A 19,514-nucleotide genomic window follows, 5' to 3' on the forward strand; every position below is an offset into this window, starting at 1 on the left:
AGAGAGAGAGAGAGAGAGAACTCCCTTTTTTATACAATTTAATATTTTACTTTATACCTCTTTATAGTATATAACTGTGTATACATTCTATATCAATCATTTCTATGAGGATCGGTAAAGTACGGATCTAGTACAAGCCTCATTCTGCTGCCCAGTTCCAGGATATAGTTCTAACTCCCACCCCGACTTCTACTGCAATGCTTCTGTCCTGGTACTTTTATCTTTCACTTTTCTGAATTTATTTGTGGAAGCACTTAGTTATTTCATATCTACTCCGGCAATGTCAATGTTCCTTTCAAGGTTCCTTTCAGTTTCCTTCCACAACAATGAAACTCTCTGATTTAAATCGTATTGAAGTGAGGGATGGAGTAGGCGGCACCTTCTTGTTCTTACCGTGTGTCTTCCGTGGCCGGTTCCCGCGGCGACAGAGTCGGAGGACCGTGACATGGGCTGCCTGGTGTCCAGCCTGGTGCAGGTGATGTGTGACCCCCACTGCCGCACCCAGGAGGGCTTCCAGGGACTGGTGCAGAAGGAGTGGGTGATGTCCGGACACCGCTTCTACAGCCGCCTCAACTATCACCGGGACAACGACAAGGAGGAGGTCAGAGGGATGGGTGTGATGTTTAAGTGTGTGTGTGTGTGTGTGTGTGTGTGTGCTGTACACATGTGTGTGTGCGTGGCCAAGATTTTACTTGTGCAGTGTATTGGTATGGTGTATTTTTTTTTTTAATTGGAAAAAAATAAAACCCAAATTTCTCTCTCTCACTCTCTGTCTGTCTCTGTCTCTCTGTCTCTCTCACTGTCTGACTCTGTCTCTCACTCTCTGTCTGTCTCTCTCTGTCTGTGTCTCTCTGTCTGTCTCTCTCTGTCTGTCTCTCTCTGTCTCTGTCTCTCTGTCTATGTCTCTCTCTCTCTCTCTCTCTGTCTCTCTGTCTCTCTCTCTCTGGCTCTGTCTCTCTCTCTCTGTCTCTCTCTCTGTCTCTCTCTCTCTCTGTCTCTCTCTGTCTCTGTCTCTCTCGCTGTCTCTCTCACTCTCTGTCTGTTTCTCTCTGTCTCCCAGGCCCCAGTGTTCCTCCTCTTCCTGGACTGTGTGTGGCAGCTCTGGTCTCAGTTCCCGTCCCGCTTCCAGCTGACGGACCACTTCCTGCTGGCGCTCTACGACAGCACGCACCTGCCCCTGTTCTCCAGCTTCCTGGCCAACTGCCAGCGCGAACGCTGCAAGCGCACACAGGTACGTTGTCTAGGTCAGGCTATCTCGAGGTCAGAGCGAAGCATTCATGGTTTAACCGTAAACAAAATATAACAGAGTGAGGACTAGGACATGTGACGTGCTACGTTGTTTGTTACCATGTGACACATGAGTGTGTATTTGTTATTTGTATTTCTTAACTCAAAGCAAGACACTAAATGCTTTTAATCTACGCACGGTCTGCCAATTGGGGGGGTGGGGGGGGTTAGATGGTTACCTAAAGAAAAGCCTTTTTGCTGCCTCACCAGACAACAAAGTGTTCATCACCGGGAAGCTTGTTTCTAACCTCTTCGGGGCTTCAGCCCGCAGAGCCCACCCATACCCCCACCTCCCCCCTCACTTGTCTGTCTCTGGCTTGCCCCCCCTCTGCAGCACCTGACCCAGACCTACACCCCCGTCAACGGCTGGCGGGACGTGCTCCCGAGGGGGGGGTTGTCACTGTCGTCGCCGACGGACTCCGTGGACCCCCCCCTACCCTCCGTCTGGGACTGGGCGCTGCAGTACGGCGGCGGGCGGCTGTCCCGCTTCACCCAGCCCGTACCCCCCACGCCCCCCACGCCCCCGCCCCCCGTGGTTCTAAACGGGAACCTCAACACCAACCCGGACATCCGCAGGGTAGGCCTCCCCTGATTCGTTGTAGAGTCGTTGTTCACAATGCCCAAAAATATATTGTAGCGATGCCGCTCTGCTCTCTTGTGGTGGTTGTTAATATTGCATGGAGTCAGTACTACCAGCCACTCTCGTGAAGCATGAATCCCTGTTTGCTGTGTCATTTCCTTGAGAGATAACTCATTTGGGAGTTGTTGGTTTAATGTGAATTTCTCTCTCCACCCTGCCTCCTTTTCTCTCCTCCTCCCTCGCCTGTCCTCTCCTGCTCCATCTCCTCTTCTTTCCTCGACTCTGCTCCTCCTCCTCCTCCTCCTCCTCCTCCACCTCCAGATGAGCGACACCGTCCAGGGCTCGGTGTTCCTTCTCTCGAGGGGCTCGTTCTCCTCACCCACGAACCTCCTGCCCTGGCGGGGAGGAGGAGGAGGAGGAGGTGGGGGAGGTGGAGGCGTTGCTGCTGCTGTTTACAAGAGGAGCCACCGGAGGGCGCCCTCCTCTGAGAGCCTGTCCGGCCTGGAGAGGCTGCTGAAGGCCACGGCTCTGACCGATGCCCCCCAGGGCCTCACCTCCACCTCCACCTCCACCACGGGCCCCCAGGGGTCACCCCTGGACCACTACGAGCCCTTGCTGCCCCTCCTTCTGGGGCCCTGCATGCGGGTGTGGAAGGAGTGCTATCTGAGGGGGGTGCTGCATGCTCAGGTAGGACCCGAGAAGGGAGGGGGCCCTGTGCTGAACGCTGAAGGCTGTAAAGCCCTATGTTGAAAAGCCCTATGCTGAATGCTGTAAAGCCCTATGCTGAATGCTGTAAAGCCCTATGCTGAATGCTGTAAAGCCCTATGCTGAAAGCCCGATGCTGAATGCATGTTGCGTGCTGAAGGACAGCAGTAACCTGCTGCTGTCCCGCCCCACCAGATATTAAACATTTGCATGTCTCTAATTCTACATCCAGTTATCCATGTGGCTGATTTACGTGACAAATAGCCCAACCCACACACATCCAACCTGAAACCACCAAGGCATTCAAATCAATTCAACCCGCCAAACCACAAACGAAAGGACACAAATCTCCCAACACCTCATCACTTCACCTTACACACTTATTTTGTCCTCTCCCTTGTCACCTAGTTATACTTGGGTCATGTCCCATCAGATCTATAGATGAGGCTTACTAACAAGTTGTTGATGGATACCGTTGTGATTGCAACACGCACGCTTTGTATCCCGTTGGATGGATGGGAAACTTGTGTGGCAAGTGTATTCAACTCCCAGTGGAAAGGCTCTGGGTGGATATCTGACTATTTGTGACCTGACCTGTGCGTCCCCTCTCTCCCTCCAGGCGTTCTCCCACCCCGTCTCCTCCAACCACGCCCACCCGCTGGTGCGTCTGGCCCTGGAGGTGCAGCAGCTCAGCGAGCAGCTGGCCCTGGCCTCCGCCTCCTCCTCCAACAGCTCCAGCACCGCCTCCACCATCAACAAACCCCCGCCGCCCCGCCACCGCCGGCCCGACGCCAACCTCAACCAGAACACCAACAACGGCACCTTCCTGTTCCCCGCCCCGCGGGCCCAGGCCCGCCCGGTGCCTCCTGCTCCCACCTCTTCCAGCAGCTCCTCCAACCCCAAGACCTCCAGGGTTAACTCCTCCGCCTCCTCCTCCTCCTCCTCCTCCTCCTCCTCCTCGTCTGCCGCCCATAAGGACCACCCCAGCGCCAGCGGCAGCGCCAAACACACCTTCCTCTTCGGTCCCCCGGCCTCATCGGCGCAGGACCCCCGCGCCGAGCCGCGCTACTACCCCAACGCCAAGCTGCCGCACGGCAACAGGCCTACCATTGGCTCCTGAGAGCTCCGCCCACCCCACTGTCGGTGCCCAGCTGCCACGGCCCTTCCCCCCCTGCTCTCTATTATATTGAAGAGCTGTTTCCCCCAATGACTGGGGATTATTTACAAAGGGCCCGCCCTTGAGTTCTGAGATGGACCAATCACAATGGAGTGAGGAGGAGGTTACTCAGAGACCTGGTTGTCAGGGGCGACAGTAGGAGGGGACCTGATTGAAGGGTTTTTACAGGAGCGATGGAGGCACCCTGACTTGTATCTGAGGTGTTCAAGAGTTGGACAACGTTGGACAACTACTTTGTTTGTGACTTTTCACAGAATTCAAGTTATCAGTATTTAATTCATGGTAATTGTATCCGTATTGTATAAAGGCTAATACCAAGAAGAATTATGGACAGAAAATCTGTAATTATACAAGAGCTGAGTGGGTCCTCAGTCACCTGAACCTTTTTGAAGTTGGCTATATCCTCTAGTGACTAGTCACAAAGAGAAGAAGCTAAGACTGTTGGATGGAAACTCCACGTATGTATGTATGGCAGGTATGGAGATCATTATGGATTAACGGATGACCCCCTGACCCCTAGCACTGACCCCTGACACTTCATGAGGCTTCTGTACAGCACCTCCTGACCGGTACAAATATGATGCGTTGCAACCTTCTCATTTACAGAGTGCAGAGTGCAGGACAGAGTGTTCCGAAAGCACACCGGACATAAAGCAGGCCGAACACGCAGGTGCTCAATGTGCTCTCCAGGAAAACAGTCCAGTGAGCTGAAATCTAGAATTTAGGGCATGAAAGCTATTCTGGTCCTGTTCTCACATCTCTCCACGCGCGCGCCCGCCGGCAGCACGCACAAGGGATTTATATTCAGCCCTGTGTTACAAAGAAATCCTCTGCCTCTGTGGCACGATGGGCACTTATGGCTGAATTCTGGTGGACTGTTCAGTATTAGAATATATATATATATATATATATATATATATATATATATATATATATATATATATATATATACAGACGGTTATATATATATATAGACGGTTGAAACAATGTGCATTTCATTTCAAATGATGCTGTGTGTGTTTGTGTGAGAATCCAGCTTTCATCTATTCACTTTTGCTATTGAGTATTTTTACTGGTTAACTTGACGTGTTAACCGCTGTGGCTGTTGAGATTACCCATAGCTGTATGTTCTGCTTCCTGTTGGGGAAAATGGCAACTTCCTGTGTCACACCACAGTTTCTAATGGCATCTCTATGTATTCTAGTGCTAATTCCTATAATGCATTTATGTACCAAGTTTGAGAGGTTCAAGTTAAGGTATCAGGCAGAATTGGTCAGGTTTAGGCATAAAGTTAGAGTTGGTCATGTTTAGGTATGACGCTATAGTCAGGTTTAAGTATTAGGTTAGAGACTGTTTACTTTAGGTAACCTTTTGGTTTGCTCAGTCCAGTCAGAAGGGTCTTCTGTGGAAAGCAGTGCATCATGGGAATAATCCCCCCAGACAAGTCCATCTCACCTTACAAGGTACTCTCCGAGGGAGACCGGTGTCTGACCGCCTGTCCGTCATTAGCAGGGCAAGCGTTGGCATGGCATTAGTATTCAGCAGAGAAACGAGGCCAAAGAGGGCCTGCAAGGACCTGACTGCATTACAAAAATCAGGGAGGCACAGTCCTTCCATCCATGGCTGAAACCACAACAGGTTGTTCTGGTTGGACTGAGGGCGTCACGCACAGCCACCCTCAGCCAGGCCCGTGAAGACACCAATCTGAGATGTAGATATCAAATTATAAACAAGCTTTGTTCTCAAGGAGGTTATTATGTGGATGATGGAGGACGTGTCATTTCGGTATCTCAACCCTTGATCTGAATTATTAAACTGCTGTAAATATTCATCGTTGAAATATCAAGGTACGTTGAGATATCCGTCACCGGATCGGGATCTACGGTATTGTGATGCCAATGCGTTTGCTTGTCTTCCATTGAGAATCATTCATCATTATTCAGTTGCATTGACCTTTAACATGGTGGTTCTCTGTATACAAGGGCTTTGGGACCACATTATCACCGCGGGCCTGAACCGTTGGATACTTCAGTTTTGATACAAATGCTGTCATTTGCCATATGTTCATACATTTCTAGCAACTTGCGATGACCCTGCTCAATAAATGGCATCAATTCATAAATCGCTCCCCTCTCGTTTTCAATGTCCAGCACAATTCATCTCAGCTCTTGGGAGTCAAACACAGCTCAAGCTTTATTTTCTAAACAAAATAAGTATGAACAATATCATCTGAAACCCTTTTAAGCAGAATAGCAAATACTCTTTGACAATAAGCATTAAAAGTCAGTAAAATCAAAAAAAAAGTGCAAATGTTTAAACTTTCAGAGAAAACAAGACATTGACTCGCAGAGTAACTGTTTGACAGCTTTAAATGTAAAAAAAAATCTCAACTGGGGTTGATGATCTAAGACCACGCATGTTAAACTAAAATGAGTGTGTTAAAGGGCCCCTATTTTACTACCAGGCGGAACGTTGGTTAGCCATCACAATAATACCTACCCTCTCTTAACCACCAAGTGTCCGCCTAGCTGAGTGACGACAGATCTGCACACCAGCCTGCCCAGTGGACCGTACCAACGGGTAGGCTGACCTACCCGTCGTACATCCGGGCTACATTGAGGTGGCTCCTCAGCGTCACGCCTGTGGATAAGCAAGGGGCCCTTCAGTGTACCGAGGTGCTCGGCGGCCACTCTCTGTAATGACACAGATCTCCATTTGGCGGAGGACACCAGAACAACAGCCACGGACAACACATGTGCAGATGATCCCAACGATTCCCTGCCCAGCGGTTTACATTCATACAGAAGAGCCTCCGATTAGCCAAACCCGATGCCCTGCCTGTGGGTCTGTCAGTCCGTCCATCCAGTGCCCTAAGAGCATCAGACATCAGGCTTTGGTATCTCGGTACCGAGTTACCACGGGGACGGTGAGGACACTCATAGAAGCAATTGAGGAGGGTGCCCCCCCCCCCCCCCCTACATTCCACCTATCCGACGTGTCTCGTCAGCTGCAGTCACCAGCCATCGCGACGGCGCTAGCAGGCGCGCTCAGTCTCCGCGGTCTGCAGGACACTGTAGGGCCCGTAGAAGCAGCCCGAGTGGGCCCCGGGCCCCAGCCCCACCAGCTGGCGGATGGACTTGCACATGGGACAGGGGTAGTCGGAGAGGCCCTCGATGTCTTCGAAGGCCTTGTTGACGATGTGGTCGGTGCAGGCGCTGCAGTACAGGTGGCCACAGGACAGGCGCTTGAGGTGGGCGTCGTAGGAGATGCAGTTCTGGCAGTGGGGCAACTCGGGCCCCAGGGACAGGGACCCCGTCAGGGAGCTGCTGCCAAGGCTGCCGGCCCGGCTGGAGCCCAGCTTTGTGGGAGACCTGATGGGGGGAGGAGGGGAAGAGGAGTGGATGAGTGGAGTAGGGTGTGACATAGCACTTCTCAAAGACACCCTATTCGATCATGAGGTCTCTCTCTGCCAGAGTTTGCATGTGAGGGAAGGATATGAGAGCAGAAATTTGTTGGTTATTTATTTTGCGTGTAGTATTGAACGTTAAATGTTTAAAGGTAAGATTTAAACATACAAAACAAATGCTTTTATGCTCTGTTGAGGATGTACTTAATGTGAGAGAAAAAATGAGCAAAAAAGGTGACTGTGACTAAGAATTTTAACTGAATATTAGCCGCATTATTAAAGTCTGTGCCGTGAACAGAATGTGGAATGGGTTTATTTGGCTCCAGACTAAACGTGGCGTTGATGAGCAACACAAAGGCGTCGCTTTTTACTAATTCAAAGCCCAGTTGTCATAACAACTGAAATGAACCGATAGCCCTTATTCCTTCATTGTTAGATTATATCCTAGTACATGTATGCACCATTAAAGCTATCATTAAAACTGGGCACGGTTAGTAATCAGTGCGGTTGTTGTTAATTCAATAACAAATCCATGTCTAACGTTACATAATCCACGGGGCTATTGGTACGGACCCACAACCAATATCCCATATGGAATTATCTTAGCCTATTGCAAAAAATAGACCATGGCCAACAGGCCAGGAAACATCATTTTGATCACACATACCTCGAAGTTGAATCCTTAAAACAGTCGAAGCTGAAGGCAGCTAAGATTCTCCAGAACAGATCCATGCCGCTGCATCTCATGGTCCTCCAGCCAACACTGGAACCACCTGGCGTCTACGGCACGCTCCCCTCGCCTCGCTCATATTGTAGGACAATAAAATAGTATTTTGTTGCTCCTGAGCTCAAAAACCTCGTTTAAATGTATTGCATATGACAAAGTACGCCTGCCGCAAGTAGGCAGATGATCTACGCACGTAAACAAAGCATCAGCCATTCATCACCTTCGATGTAGCGAATGGCGGGATGATCAATCAACGACTCGATAGATCGCGCCGCAATCCACGCAGGTACCTCAAGCTCAGATCCGCGGGCGCGTGGAGACGGGACTGAACGCAGGAGGCGCAGCTGCGCCAATTACTGCGCGTCAATCAGTGGGCGCCTGACTCCACCAATGAGCTACAACTGGAGCACATGCTTTCCTCCCCTCGTTGTATTCCTACGATATTCTTGGTCATTGCGAGTCGTTAAGATTTTTTGATTGTTCATTTTATAAACGAACTAAATGAATGTCGTGCTAAATGTATTTAAATATATTATTTAAATGTATAATTTGTGATAATGCATCAAATTACCACTGTGGCGACATAACTTGTACATCCAAGATAAGTGATTATTGCGTAGGAGGCCCTTCCGACAGGAACATTCTGAAAGGTTATGGGTCATTTAGTCCCCGAGGGGTTCGACCTGGGGGATATGTCCATGCATCGTTGACAAGCAGGTGAAGCCCGTGAGTAAAATGGACCCACGTATATAAATCATTTTGAAATAGGGGTTGTTTTAAGTGGCTTACACACATACACACGCACACATACACGCGCACAAACATCCACATCTAAATTGTTATTAGTTATTATATGTCCGAAAGCTGACTATCCTGTAAAAAACAAGTACAAAACCAGGTCCTCAACCACACAACCAGAACTATGTTAAAAAAAACAATGTCAGGGACACGTTAACGTGTGTCCAGGGAGGACATCTAGCGGGCAAATAAATCAGCGCAAAAGTTCTAGAATAGGCACTTCATTTTTTTAAGCATACTCAAAAAATGTCCTCGGGTGACACATTGAACCGAGGCCAAACGTGTCAATTACAGGTAGTGTCAGACATGGTACAACGAGTGTCGCTTTGTTTTTCAAAGCCGCAGGGACCTGGGCCTACTTTAACTGCTCTGTTATATGCAAATGTAGCTGCGATTCAGAGGACGGAAAGAGGGAGGAACTATGCATAAGTCTACTGTACGTGTCAGCACTTGTGATCAATGGGACGCGGAAAGAGGCTGCTGAAGTTTACTTCGATACTGTCTCCTGCTGATATAACTCAAGGTTTTACCTCTCCGCGGCATCCCGTTTACGCTTACTTTTTCACCTTCCAGGTAAGTTTGCAAGGCAGTTTTCCGTGTTGTTATTACGTGTTCAGTCGGCAGTGTTTGTAAAGCTGTGAGTGTCTCTTGTTGGGTGCTCAGTTACTGTTCTGCGTTTCGTGTTTGGTTCTGCTCGGCGGGACTAACGGTCTGGTTTGGTTTGGTTTACCCTCAACTATTCTGGCGACACTTTCTATGATTCGAGTACAAAACTTGACGTAGTCGCAAAAAAATAGACTGGTAACCTAAATGTTCGAACCGATCTGATTACAAACTATTAGTGGTTATTATATAGCATGAAATTAAATGGAATCCAGTATGAATTTACAAAAGCTGCTACTTTAACTTTTTCTAGTGTTAAAACGTTCAAACGTTTTACTCGCATTAAGGTTAATGCAGTTGTTCCCCCTTCTGTACAGCGGATATCAGCGTAGGGGTTAAGGGTGACTCCCAACGGAACCCGGGCAGCCTCCTATGCTCCTGAACCCAGGACAGCAGCCGACCACAGCCCCCCGATACGGCACCATGTCTGGGCCGGTCCAAGCCCTGCCCCCGGACCCACAGGAGGGAGACCCGCTGCGGCTTGACTTTTTCAGGAAGCTTGGGTTCTCCCCGATGGAGGTCCATGCCACACTGCGGAGGCTGGGCCCCAGCACCGACACCAACTCTGTCCTCGGGGAGCTGGTGGGGAACAAGAGCCACCAGCAGGCCGGGGGCTCCTCTTCCCCCAGCGTAGCCGAGGCAGACCAGAGGCCCGCCGCAGGGCAAAGGGACACGCTGGGGCCCGGGGGGCGTCCTGGTAGCAGGGCGGCATTGGGGGGTTTCGTATCAACCCCCTCTCCTCCCCCTCCTCCTCCCCCCTCAGCAGAGGAGGAGGGTGAAGATGAGGACGAGCTGAAGGCCGTGGTCATCGACGGCAGCAACGTCGCCATGAGGTGAACTCAACTTTCAAACTATAAATTCCTTCATTCAGGGTTTGGCTGGTTTCAGCGTCCATCGTTGTGTGGTGCACGCTGCCGTGGCAACAATGTCAAGCCACACTGCATGCATAATTTTTATTTTATTGGATCAATATCACTGTGCTAACAACAGCATCAGTAAAACACTGAAAGGTATCCAGGCTCATGTACAATTCTTATTCAAGCAGAAATAACTAGTTTATAAATAATCTAAGTGTTTGTGAAAACACAGATTCTCTATGAAAAGGCGAGTTCCTCTTCAATCGCCTCAGAGGCAGCATGTTCAGCAGTGCAAAGCTCAGCAGAAGTTATGAATCATTTATATCAAGTTCTGCGTTTCCTTGGGCTGCGTCCATTGCCTTCCGTTCTACGTTGAAAGGTCAACACTTCCACAGATAGAGAGAAAATAAAAGTCACAAAGGCCCACCTTACTAACATCTATTCTACTATTCTTAAAACCCCGGTCCGTTGAATGGTCAAACCCACATGGGACCGCACCAGGCCCAGGGCTGAACATCAGTCCAACCATCGAGGGCGTGAGCGGTCGTGCCCGTGCGTGTTCAGCATAAGGTTTCCTCCACAATATGCAAATCCTGAGCACACAACCCCCTCCAAACATCCGTCTGTTGTAAGAAGCAGAGCCGTTCCGCTCAGTCTCCCATTACGTGACTGATCCCTTGCTCCCTCGCGGGGGAATTTGTCTTCAACGGGCCGACTAAATATGCACAAATGAGGGTTTAGGGCTGGAGGACACATTCACTGTGGGAATATTTACCGAAGCTGATTAATATCTGATTGGAAGTATGTGACTCTAATCTCCATGATCCATCACCTATTTGCCGCTCTGACCCAGCCACCGCAGAAGCTGACTCACATCAATTCAATTCATTGACGCCCGCGCTCGTGTTTTGTGGTTCCTGGAGGTGAGAAGTCTGTAAACAGTGCCAGGAACAATTCATTTCCTTTCAATTTAATAATTGCCCCTCTCCTTTTGTTTCTTTTCAGTCACGGAAATAAGGAAGCGTTTTCCTGCCAGGGCATCCTGTTAGCTGTCAACTATTTCCTGCTCAGAGGACACACCGCCATCACCGTGTTCGTCCCTTCGTGGCGCAAGGAGCAGCCTCGTCCCGACGCACAGATTACAGGTGAGGCCGCCCCAAGAACCCCCCCTTACATGTCCCACAATCCCCACAATGCACACCGTTTTTTGTGGTTTCTACGGTATCGGTTGAAATGCTTCCCCGCGGGGACACAGTCTGCCCTTTGTTTGGCCTAGCTAGACTAAGATTCGGCCTTTACCCACGCGACATTAAAGAACACGCTAAATGCAGTGGTGTACATTGTACCCGCAGTCTTATCTGCTGGAAGACTTCCCCATTGGGTGGTGCAGTTCATGTTGTGACATCACATTGCAGACAGAGTTCATTATAGACGAACCCGGTGATTGTTTGCCATGCCCTTGCCTGCACACAACACAAGCATATTCAGTAAATTCCACTTGTTAAAATCTATAATCATAGACTCCTTTAATGTGTATGTGTCGCGTCAGGCAACATTGATCTAGCTAGTTGAAATACCACACACACACGCACACACAAAACTAGAATGTAGGTAATGGACATAGAATGTACCATTGACCGGAGTCCAATGTGTACTGATACACATTGGACCTGTTTATGTCACGACAAAACACTTTCAAAACTGGGTTGGAGGTGGAGTAATCACCTTCCCTTACTCGATTCCAGGAAATAAGGTTCAACTTCTGGGGAAAAACCCTGCAAGGAAGTAAAGCTGTTTTATTTTTTTGACACGCCCAGCTTGGCGGACTGAGTCTGCCAGACTGTAAGACTCTTGGCGACACTTGTTAATAATAGCTTCACATCTGCCTCAAACGCCATCTACAACATGGGTCAAGGAGCTCTGGAATAAAATAATGAATTAATAAATCAATCGAATACGAGTCATCAATTCAAAACACAGCTTAGATAGAAGCCACATAGCCACTTGAAACCCATCAACAACTGCTTGCTCGTCAATCACTAATCCGTATTAGAAAACCAGCAGCAACAGTCGATCGAGCGCTAATGGTAGAAATGGTTGACATGTTTAACGGAAGAGGAGGAAAATGCATGACGCATAGCGCACACACGCGCACCTATACGGTTGCATTGTCTACAACCAACATGAACACCATTGTTTGTTTTGATTACATAACGTCTCAAATATGCACTGTGGCCCGCTGCTCCATTTCTGCGTGTGCAACATCAAGGGTTCAAAACGATACGTCGCACAGCCGCCTGAAGAGGAACAATGCACCCTGAGCTGCAGCCACACAAGAGTGACACATCTGAGTGACAAATCGTCTGAAGCACGTGAAGAAGTACATTAGAGGACATTTTTTTGGCGTGTGGCATAACAAAGGGGCATGCATGATTGTGTGCTGATGATGATGATGATGATGATGTTTCAGACCAGTACATTCTGACGGAGCTGGAGAAGAGGAAGATCTTGGTGTTCACGCCGTCGCGCCGCGTCGGGGGGAAGCGGGTGGTGTGCTACGACGACCGCTTCATCGTGAAGCTGGCGTACGAGCTGGGCGCCGTGATCGTGTCCAACGACACCTACCAGGACCTGCAGGCGGAGCGGCCCGAATGGAGGAAGTGCATCGAGGAGTGCCTGCTCATGTACTCCTTCGTCAACGATAAGTAGGTCCCAGCCGCTTCACGCCTCCTCTCTGTTCTCGCGCTGCAGTTTGTTTTTAGGCGTTTTTTTGGGGATGTAAAATTTATGTAAACTTTGCGTCAAAGTTAAATATTTGTTTACCCCCTTTAAGCTGGTTTTATAATCCCCTTTTTGTGTAAATTGTACTATTCATTTGAGTACATTTGTATAAATGTGAGTATTCAATCAAATATAATATATATATACTGAGCATTTCCTTTTTGTGTCTCTGTTCTGTTTCGATATCAATTCCCCATTATTTCTTATGCAATCCTGCTTTCTACTTCCTGTTTCCTGTTTATAGGTTCATGCCCCCTGATGACCCTCTAGGGCGCCATGGCCCGAGTCTGGATAACTTCCTGAGGAAGAAGCCTCTGGTGTCTGAGCCCAACCGACCCCTCTGTCCTTATGGTACGACCCAACCAGAGACCATTTCACCTGATCCAGAGTGCTCTGTTCTCATTCTGATCTGTGAAGAGCAGAACAGCAGGTCGTTAGGCCTCATAGGAAAATATGTGATTGCTTCTAGGTTTTACTTTAAAGTTGCAATCTCAAAGGTTTTCATGTGAATACATGTCTGCTAATTCCCTGTCTATTGAAGAATTACTTGCGACAATACAGATTGAGCCTATGGCCCAGTTATGAAAGTCCTTGCATTTGCAGAAATATAAATGTCATGACCTGGTTGATGGTGAAGACACTGCTTGTATCTCTGAAAAAAAGGACGGCAAAGAAAACGAAATGGAAATCTTTGAGTTTGCCAAAAAATGAATTGAATGAAATCCCATCTCAACTCCTTTTTAAATTACACTCTGCCTAACTTAGTCTACTTAAGTATTGCACGTATTTTTAGAGATTTCTAAGCCATAAGCAGCTGGTGTTTTGGATTTTTCATATTGACAAATATCAATATTATTAAAAAAAAATCAACCAACCAATCTATGAATCCACTAATCATTACTACGCTATTAGACTTATTACATATTCATATTCATATTCATGTCCTGTTCCTTGCAGATAAGAAGTGCACCTATGGCTTAAAGTGTAAGTTCTACCATCCGGAGCGGGCCAACCAGGCCTACAGCTCCCTGGCCGATGAGCTGAGGGACAAGGCTCGCATGTCCACTTCCAGACCCGAGAGGAAGTACCGGCCGCCACCCAGGGGGCCTCCCTTCACCCCGGGCCCGGCAGCCAACCCGGGCTCCCTGGACCTGGAGACGGAGCCCTGGCCGTCCCTGGTGCCCCGAGGCGCAGCCCAGCCTGCCAAGGTAACCGAGAACTTCCTGATCTGCCAGGAAGGTGGCAGGACCACCCAGAACCACACCTCTGCGACTTGGGCCCAAAAGGACTGGCCAGGCCGCGCCTGTCCCTCCCACCACCCCACCAACTCGGGCCTGTCCCAGGACTCGGGCCTGGGCTCCTACGAAGGCCAGTTCTCAAGCGACGGCCACTCGCCGTGGTCCAGACCCGCGCAGCCCTCAGTGTATCTGGAGGGGCCCGGCCCCCGCTCCATGTGTGGGTGCTGCCCCCCCGCTGAGCCCTCCGCAGGACACTACCCCTGCTGTTCCTCCTCCTCTATCTCCTCCGCTTCCATTCCCAAATACGACACCTTCCCGCCCCATGCCTACCCTCCCAGCATGCACCAGTACTACAGCCTGCCAGGGCCCCCCCGACAGAGCAGACAGCAGAACCACAACCAGCAGCAGCAGCAGCCTAAGTACTTGTCGATGCCCCACGAGACCAGGGGACCCTGCAGTCCCTCAGGGCCCCGTGGGGGTCCCTCCCAGCCTGGGGGCCAAAGCTGTGCGTACCGGGATCCCATGTCTCATCCATGGGCACCATCTCAGATGGGTTCGCCAGCCTTTGACCCAGATAGGCTTGATCTCCGCAAGAAACTGCAAGCCATCTTTAACCCCTATCAGGTAAAGATCAATTTTGAACTACACATGGCTGTTATCTTTATTGCTACCATAAATGTATCTGTGGACAATCAAACTGATATTTCGTGATCGATATGTTGTTTATATATTTGAGCTAAATATATTGCCAAAGTGCCGAAGTGTTTATGTTAGTGCTGTTATGATAGTAACAAAACCACAGCAACAAAATAGAAAGAAAAAAAACCTTAGGAATTAAGCAACTCGTTCAGGGTGGCCTACACAAGGCTGAGGACCTTGGGGATCGAACCCAGGACCTTTTCATCTGCTTCTCTAGCAACTTGACTCCTGGACCCTGAATCAATGCTATCTTGAACTTCTCCTGTCAGGTGGATGCAGTGATGGAGATGTTCCCACACCTCACGGATGCCCAGAAACTGGCAGCAGAGATCCTGAGGCTCAAAGCTCAGGGACAGGTCTTCTGACTTCCTTCTCCAGATCCACCTCCAAGATCCAGGTGACCTGTGATGACCTGTGACGACCGTCAGTTCATCCATCACGGCGACACGTAATTTCAATGGACCACAAAGGGCAATTTAGCCAAAGTATCCTAATATATTTTTCTTACTGTATTTTATTGTGTGTTTGATTGTGACACCAAATCTGTGTTGGCGTGGCATAACATTTCAACCAATAACAACACTGTTGGAGCAGTGTGTGTCCCCAAGATTGCCAATCAAATCCACCCTCGATTTTGCCCCGCCCTCACATGCTATCTTTAACCCTTATGTCCACCCTGAATGACAATTCTTGGTGTGTTTAAGAGCTTTTTCTAGTTTTTCTACTCGCTCAAAAAAGTCTAAATGCAACATCTACGAATGTTGTCTGTTTCAGTATGTTGTGGTAAACTGCCTGTGTATTTGTGTTTACATGGGGGACGCGGATGGATCTGTTCAGGATCTAGTTATTGTTTAATTGTATGACACTTGAGTCAAGTTATCCATGTTTAGGATGAGATTGTGCTTCTGAACCGCCCGTGCGTTTGGAGATTTGACTGTTGATGCATATTGTGTCTTCTTGGCTGATGTTTTTATTACTGTTTATTCCTCAAATGATGTATATGATTTCTCTCTGTCCTCATATCGTACGTTGTCTGCTGTACACATCTTTGTATCAAAATGTGACATGTACACTTTGATAGGAGGGTACATAGACACAGCGTTTGTTGCAGGATGAGGTTAAACAAGGATTTGCATTTTGGAGAGCAGGATGGAAGTTTTGCTTGAGGGAGATTTTTAAAGCGCTGTATTGTGCTTCAAAACTTACTGCCAGATCGAATACTACACTTTGAATCTTTTTTTTTTCTCGTGCCGTTCTATTCTTCTTTTTGAAATCTATGTTTCACACAGAGACCATGTCAATATCAAAGATTTATTATAGAATGTAACGATTATGTTAAGATTATTCGATTTACTGATCAAAAATGGTTATGAGGTGTTCCAGAGCCTTGGGATTAGTAACCATTGCATCCACTGAAGACCATCATAAACAGATTCCGTATTTTTTTCCCCTCAGATTCAATCTAATAATATTCTTGCTTAATAAGTATCGTTGATTGGGCGATCAATATTTTGAAGGGCCTCCCGTAGTTCTTGTCTCAAGATCAGGAATTATCACTTTATTCTTATTATTGGGAGTTAAAGTGAAAGTGTATGCTTCAAGAGTTGATAACTGAAATAATTAAAGATTGTGGTCTAAAATGTTTGTGTTGCTTTGATTGGTGCCGTGATTCTTTGGTTAGTTAGTTATCTTTGGTTGCATAGACTTCCATTGTTGTTCAAAAGTTCATTGCACATCATTTGCTTTGGTCAGGTTTATGGTTAAATTCAAATGGGAATGGGCTGTTGTCTAGATTTCCTACAAGGATGTTCTAGGTTGCGGGTATGCAGGTTTTCTGGGAACACCTGCACGCATCGGGCATTGCCATAAGGAAGTATCTTGTAATGATTAACTTTATCAACAAGGCAGTAAACCACTTCCTGAAACAAGCCCCACAACAAGTCAATGTTTAAACCTGTCGGGATGTATTTGAAATCGAAGCATTCTACAGAAACTTTCAAATAAAGTACACAAATACATGAGAGAAAAAATGGCCAATTGAATTAACGTAAGAACAAACAATGCAAGAAAACATTCCTTCATTACCTGCTTGCTTGTTATTAACGTTAAATCTGAACCAGATAGTTTCTATTGCAAACCCTCTCTTTCATTCAAACACTACTAATCGCACATTTTCACATTGATTGACGCAACCAGGTACAGTAATCACCAAGTCACACAACCAAACAAACAACCAAATTAGACCAGTACAGACCAGATCAAACAAGTAACGTCCAGAACAAACTGGTAACAATCTGATCAAACTGGTCACAACGGGATCTGACTGGTTAAGATCAGATGAAACCAGTACAGACCAGATGAGACCACCATATCATGCCAGTACCAAACAGATCAGACCAGAAATACTATGACCAGATAAAACCAGTATCCACCAGATCCGAACCTCAACCCAGTAACAACTAGATCAAACTGGCACCAACACGATCAAACAAGTCCATAGCAGATCAAACCATTACAGTCTCGCTGAAACCATCCCGAGGATATCAGGTCCAGAGACAGCCAGATCAGGTACAGTCTACTCCTCCATGTGTCAATTCTACTCCCAGGCCATCAGGAGTTTGCTGAACGGCACAAAGGCACCGTAGCCTGGGTCGCTGGCCAGAGGAACAGAAAAATAAATCCAAAATATATTCAGCAACGACTCACAATTGAGGCACACATTGCAATTGAACATACAAAAAAACACTGAATTGAAATGTAATGTTCAATCCAAATATTTAAATTTGCAGCGTTAGAACCAGTGGTTATTGTGGTTTAGATGCATTGTCCTCACTCTGCGTGTATTTGCATAGACACTTCCAAGTAAAAGTATGCACGGCATGTGTGTTTACTTAATTCCAGGGCAGGGCCTAGGGCTGCTCTTGGCCTTTCACCAATACAAGATATATTACACTCCTTGTTTAGCGATAACCAAAACTTCACTCTATAGAATATGCAAATAACTGAACAAGGCGTCAGAAAGAACACAAACAAATGTCAGTGGGGTTAAAGGATCTTGTAATGTGGGCCTTTTTAGATCAGCTCTTAAATAGTGCAAATTTTTCTCTCACTTAAATGTTCTGCTAACATAACTCTTCAACCCCTGACATGATTATAATGACATGATTGCAACTGGAAGCATTTCAAAGAAAAAAAAATCCTAAGACACTCATAATGACAAATTGCCGCCCTTGTGTGTGCATGAACACAGTTCCTTGAGACTCACAACGAGATGGCTTACCATTGGAAGTAGCTCTGGCCCCGATGGCTGCCGTCTTGTCGTGAAGCCCGATCGGGGCTGGCCAGCTCCACCCCCAGGCAGAGCTCCGCCTCGCCCTGCAGGCAGCCCAGGTAGCGGACGGTGCCAGTGCTGATCCGACCGGAGGGAAGCATGACTCTGACGCGGTGGCCCGGCTGCAGGTCCATCGGGGAATGCGGTGCAAAGCATCGACGACCCGCCCGCAAGCTTCTCCGTGAAACTACGCTGGGAGAAAACCATCGATTCTCCTGTTAGCTCGCCAATTATTCTGAAGCTGCATAAAAAGGCCCCAAAAAACACAGACGCCCAACCGTAGAGTGATGGCCCAGGTTTAACATGACACATATTTAACATGTTCGCCAACCAAAAACGTTATCCAACAACAGCCGGCAAACAGTGTGGTCCACTGGGCCGATGTTGGTGTTTATTGGAGCAGAGTGCAAGCAACATTACATGGTAAACTTGATAGAAAGAAACATATATATTACCTGATACTTCTATTTCTAACATCTAAGAGGCGCTGGTTATCATCTATCACCTTTATCCAAAGCTAATTACAGTGAGTTTTCTGTTCATTAAAGAGCAGATAGGGCATCTTTCTTAGTGATATCTACGGTAGACTGCAGACATTGTGGTTTGAACCAGAACATTTTTGGCTGGGGGTCAAACACCCTAATCTCCTGAGACTGCCCTGCCCCCTGCTAATAGCAGTATTCCCTTTGCCAAAACAGTTTGGAGTTGAAGTGGCTACCTGATGTTTGAAGACATGACCGATTCTGTTCTGGAGCTGGAAGAGGCTGTGCAGGAAGATTGATCCTCCCATAGGCTGCTGGGGCAGGGGGTCAAACTCCCCATGACCTCCAAGTGATTTGTTTGGGTGCCTGAGAGTTTTGGGGAGTACAATTTAGATTAGGCATCCGCAAACCCTGCTGTTTCATATTGCCAACATCGGTTCAGATTTTCTAGAACTTAGGTGATGAAACGTTACTCCTACGGGTCAAGCCTTTTCTCAACCATAGACAAGCAGACGACTATCTCGGAACGAGAAGTATTAGTACTGTAAATGACTTCTAATAGTTTGATGCAAATACAGTTCAGTACAATGCTATTATTGCTGTTGCTATTTACTTGAGTGTTCCTCAGACTCTGATACTGTGGTGTTGGTGTTACAGTCCACTGGCGCTTTGGGGTCTTCTCCATCAGCCAGTCTGACCTCTGACCTCAGCTGGTCGCATGGCGAAAAGGGGGGGGGGGTAGTTGGCAGAGAGTGGAAAACTTACATCAGAGGCCAAACAGAC

At 47.8% G+C, this 19,514-nt stretch overlaps 3 protein-coding genes across 4 annotated transcripts in view; 2 read left to right on the forward strand and 1 right to left on the reverse strand.

The window, feature by feature from the left end:
• mtmr11 (myotubularin related protein 11) overlaps positions 1 to 4,653 on the forward strand; it is a 29,142-nt gene extending 24,489 nt beyond the window's left edge. The window contains exons 13-17 of the mRNA XM_056602451.1: positions 429 to 601; positions 1,061 to 1,231; positions 1,622 to 1,864; positions 2,189 to 2,554; positions 3,192 to 4,653. Coding sequence (XP_056458426.1) covers positions 429 to 601; positions 1,061 to 1,231; positions 1,622 to 1,864; positions 2,189 to 2,554; positions 3,192 to 3,692 — 1,454 coding nt within the window. The 3' untranslated portion in view covers positions 3,693 to 4,653. The remainder of the gene's footprint in view (positions 1 to 428; positions 602 to 1,060; positions 1,232 to 1,621; positions 1,865 to 2,188; positions 2,555 to 3,191) is intronic.
• An 843-nt stretch (positions 4,654 to 5,496) lies between these two features.
• On the reverse strand, positions 5,497 to 8,276 carry LOC130392091 (E3 ubiquitin-protein ligase TRIM39-like). Of its 2 annotated transcripts, none has more exons than XM_056602518.1 (3): positions 8,103 to 8,276; positions 7,823 to 7,959; positions 5,497 to 7,120 (listed from the first exon to the last, which is right to left on the reverse strand). In XM_056602518.1, exons 2-3 carry the CDS (start codon positions 7,900 to 7,902, stop codon positions 6,784 to 6,786), a joined length of 417 nt encoding a protein of 138 aa, XP_056458493.1. In that variant the 5' UTR covers positions 7,903 to 7,959; positions 8,103 to 8,276; the 3' UTR covers positions 5,497 to 6,783. The 2 variants fall into 2 exon arrangements, with proteins under 2 accessions (XP_056458493.1, XP_056458492.1); XM_056602517.1 differs by having other exon boundaries at positions 5,498 to 7,120; positions 8,050 to 8,166.
• Positions 8,277 to 8,940: 664 nt separating this feature from the next.
• LOC130392089 (ribonuclease ZC3H12A) lies at positions 8,941 to 17,823 on the forward strand. Its single transcript, XM_056602516.1, has 7 exons — positions 8,941 to 9,253; positions 9,661 to 10,176; positions 11,206 to 11,345; positions 12,671 to 12,905; positions 13,226 to 13,332; positions 13,939 to 14,843; positions 15,188 to 17,823. Exons 2-7 carry the CDS (start codon positions 9,716 to 9,718, stop codon positions 15,281 to 15,283), a joined length of 1,944 nt encoding a protein of 647 aa, XP_056458491.1. The 5' UTR covers positions 8,941 to 9,253; positions 9,661 to 9,715; the 3' UTR covers positions 15,284 to 17,823.
• The last annotated feature ends 1,691 nt before the right edge of the window (positions 17,824 to 19,514 follow it).

The sequence above is a fragment of the Gadus chalcogrammus genome, chromosome 11 (genome assembly GCF_026213295.1).
Source record: "Gadus chalcogrammus isolate NIFS_2021 chromosome 11, NIFS_Gcha_1.0, whole genome shotgun sequence".
Lineage (NCBI taxonomy): Eukaryota > Metazoa > Chordata > Actinopteri > Gadiformes > Gadidae > Gadus > Gadus chalcogrammus.

Bases quoted from the DNA above. Each gene is read 5' to 3' on its own strand.
- LOC130392091 (XM_056602518.1), bottom strand. From the start codon at position 7,902: ATGAGATGCAGCGGCATGGATCTGTTCTGGAGAATCTTAGCTGCCTTC. The intron at 7,121-7,822 runs GTATGTGTGATC...TCCCCCCATCAG, and splicing joins TTTAAGGATTCAACTTCGAG to GTCTCCCACAAAGCTGGGCT.
- LOC130392089 (XM_056602516.1), top strand. From the start codon at position 9,716: ATGCTCCTGAACCCAGGACAGCAGCCGACCACAGCCCCCCGATACGGC. The intron at 10,177-11,205 runs GTGAACTCAACT...GTTTCTTTTCAG, and splicing joins GGCAGCAACGTCGCCATGAG to TCACGGAAATAAGGAAGCGT. The intron at 11,346-12,670 runs GTGAGGCCGCCC...ATGATGTTTCAG, and splicing joins TCCCGACGCACAGATTACAG to ACCAGTACATTCTGACGGAG.